This window comes from Micropterus dolomieu, linkage group LG01 (genome assembly GCF_021292245.1).
Source record: "Micropterus dolomieu isolate WLL.071019.BEF.003 ecotype Adirondacks linkage group LG01, ASM2129224v1, whole genome shotgun sequence".
NCBI lineage: Eukaryota > Metazoa > Chordata > Actinopteri > Centrarchiformes > Centrarchidae > Micropterus > Micropterus dolomieu.
The window spans coordinates 45,729,310-45,732,552 of NC_060150.1; the positions used below are offsets into that span (position 1 = coordinate 45,729,310).

Genomic DNA, 3,243 nt, shown 5'->3' on the forward strand with positions numbered 1-3,243 from the left:
CAAATTGTAGCCTCTTTTTCCTATTTGTAGTGGAGATGAGTGGTACCCGGTGGGGTCTTCTGCTGTTGTAGCCCATCCGCCTCAAGGTCGTGCGTGTTGTGGCTTCACAAATGCTTTGCTGCATACCTCGGTTGTAACGAGTGGTTATTTCAGTCAAAGTTGCTCTTCTATCAGCTTGAATCAGTCGGCCCATTCTCCTCTGACCTCTAGCATCAACAAGGCATTTTCGCCCACAGGACTGCCGCATACTGGATGTTTTTCCCTTTTCACACCGTTCTTTGTAAACCCTAGAAATGGTTGTGCGTGAAAATCCCAGTAACTGAGCAGATTGTGAAATACTCAGACCGGCCCGTCAGGCACCAACAACCATGCCACGCTCAAAATTGCTTAAATAACCTTTCTTTCCCATTCAGACATTCAGTTTGGAGTTCAGGAGATTGTCTTGACCAGGACCACACCCCTAAATGCATTGAAGCAACTGCCATGTGATTGGATGATTAGATAATTGCATTAATGAGAAATTGAACAGGTGTTCCTAATAATCCTTTAGGTGAGTGTATGTGTGAAGAGCCGTAGGCTACCCACGTAGCCATGCATTTATACTTGTGCGTAGGTGTGTCCATTATTCTGCAATTACACCACCAAACACTAGTTAGCAGTAGCGCTACAGCGTCCACTGTATTGACTTTTGCTGGCCGAGCACACAGGACTGGAGGTAAAATTGTATACGTGCGGCTGGTGTAGCCTTTTCAAATGTTATCGACCAAGTGGATCTCATTCTGATAGTGAAACGAGTCATTTCGCTCGTATTGTGACGGCCAAATATATTGATCCACCGTGTTACAGCCGCTGTTTTGGCTGATAGTAAAAGTTACTTCAAAGCACAGGCACTTTCTCTCAGCTCGGAGGCATTGCGAGGCTTCCCAGCAGACTAATCACACTGTTTACGGTCCGCGTCGCCTTGACGAGGAGGTACACGTCAGGCTACGGCGTAGCCTCTGCGTAGCCCCATAGCCTACGCTGTCGATTTGACACAGCAGTATAAATTGCAGGGAGATGACTGTGTTCTCCCTTTTGGCATAAAATAATTAGTGTCCACTGGTTGTTCACTACAAGATTATTGAACACTTAATGATTTGAATTTTGAACATTGTCTTCTAACGTCTGCAGTCACAAAATACTTGTTAAAGACTTTCTTAAAGAAACTGCAGAAAATGTCCGCTGTTAGTTGTTAAAGTAAATTAATATTTAATTTTTGGTAAATGGTCACATCTGTATACAGAAGATCCTCTGAACTAATATTTGTTTGTTTATATTTATATGATTTCACAAACTAATGATCACTGTTGATCCTAAAGAACACACAAAGAGGGATATAAAAGCATTTTCCAAATCCAGCTGTTTAAAGGATTATTATAGTTTTTCACCTCTAATTCCAGACTGGCATGAGATCAGCAGCATGTTATCGATCTGTGTTGACATGAATAGGTGTATGAATTTTGTGCTGACATTTGGATGATGTCTGTAGAAGGCTGACATGATGTAATGTTGTGCTACACATTGAAAACCTGAACACATCTGATTGAATTATAAAATAGATTTTTATCTGCATCATTAATTCTTTATTCAGAGTGGGGAGCTGCAGTTTGTCAGAGAGCAGCTGTGCTTCTCTGGCCTCGGCTCTGAAGTCCAACCCCTCTCATCTGAGAGAGCTGCAGCTGAGTAACAACAAGCTGCAGGATTCAGGAGTGAAGCTGCTGTGTAATTTTCTGGAGAGTCCACACTGTAGACTGGAGACTCTGAGGTCAGACACCATTTTTTTATGTCTGTGCTGAAATTAATATGATGAGAAAGTTGTGGTGACACTAAACTACAGAAATAAGGCTGATATTATACTGATCCACACTGAGTATCTTAGTGCTAAAGTCTAAAGTTTCCTCTTTAGTTGTTTAGTCCATTGACTGTGGAAGACCAATGTTGAGCTCCACATTTAAACCATTAATATAACAAGAAAAATCTACACTGGATAATTCTCTCTAAACCTCTTAAACACCAGATTTTCATCTTATATTCTTCATGTTTTTTTTAATGAATTAAATTTATAAATACAATAAATTAATAATCTCTATTTCAACTATCAGACAATAACAAAATATATTCAGTATTTGCTTTTTCCAACATTGTTATGAAGCTGTATGATGCTTATACTAACAGAGTAGTTTAAACTGAAGAGGCTTTCATTTTATGACTCCACTATTCCTAAAAGAAATATTGTAGATATTTTTTGTTCAAATTTACCCAAAATTAATCCTGGCATCTCTGGAAACTTTGGGATCTTCAGTGGAATCTTCAATCAGTTTCTGTTGGTTTTTATTTGTGCTTGGCTGCACAACATGAGTTTGTATAGATGGAGCCACTGGTGGAGCTGCACAGTTTAAGAGGTGAAGTCACAACGTCTTTATTGAAGTAGCATCATGTTTTCATTAATATTAATGAGAGCTCTTTTTTTTTTCTTTTTTTTTTTTTTTTTTACCTTTTTTGTATTTTACAGTTTTTAACCTGCATCCTGTTGGGTTCAGATGTTTGGAGTTTCCATTTTCAAAACTTCTACTTTCTAAACCTTCTTCATCTGTGAACAGATTATTAAACACTGAATAATTTCAAGCAGGAACATTGTCTTCTAAAGTTACATCATTTATTCTTTATTCAGATTGTGGGACTGCAGTTTGTCAGAGAGCAGCTGTACTTCTCTGGTCTCAGCTCTGAAGTTCAACCCCTCCCATCTGAAAGAGCTGCAGCTGGGTAGAAATGAGCTGCAGGATTCAGGAGTGAAGCTGCTGTGTGATTTTCTGCAGACTCTATGCTGTGAACTGGAGACTCTGAGGTAAGTTCACTGACTCTGTTACTATTGTAGATCCTATATGTTTAGTTAACTATTGACCTTAATTTATGTTTATACATAACTTACATACATTTTGTTGTCAGTTTCCTTTAATTCATATTTTTGTCTTATGCTACTAAATTGAATTCAGTTAAATTCAATATATATAATAGAAGTTATCTCATTGCGCTTTTTTTATAGAGCAGTTCTAGACTGTACTTCAGCCTTATCTATAAGCTTTATCAAAAGGAAAGTCTTAAGCCTACTACCTAAATGTGGAGATGGTGTCTGCCTCCTGAACCCAAACTGGGACCTGATTCCACAGGAGAGGAGCTTGACCGCTGAAGATTCTGGCTCCAGTA

The 3,243-nt window shown here is 38.8% G+C and overlaps 1 protein-coding gene across 1 annotated transcript in view; it reads left to right on the top strand.

Annotated features, from left to right (window-relative positions):
- LOC123983400 (NLR family CARD domain-containing protein 3-like) overlaps positions 1-2,888 on the top strand; it is a 16,135-nt gene extending 13,247 nt beyond the window's left edge. The window contains exons 8-9 of the mRNA XM_046069687.1: positions 1,631-1,804; positions 2,711-2,888. Coding sequence (XP_045925643.1) covers positions 1,631-1,804; positions 2,711-2,888 — 352 coding nt within the window. The remainder of the gene's footprint in view (positions 1-1,630; positions 1,805-2,710) is intronic.
- The last annotated feature ends 355 nt before the right edge of the window (positions 2,889-3,243 follow it).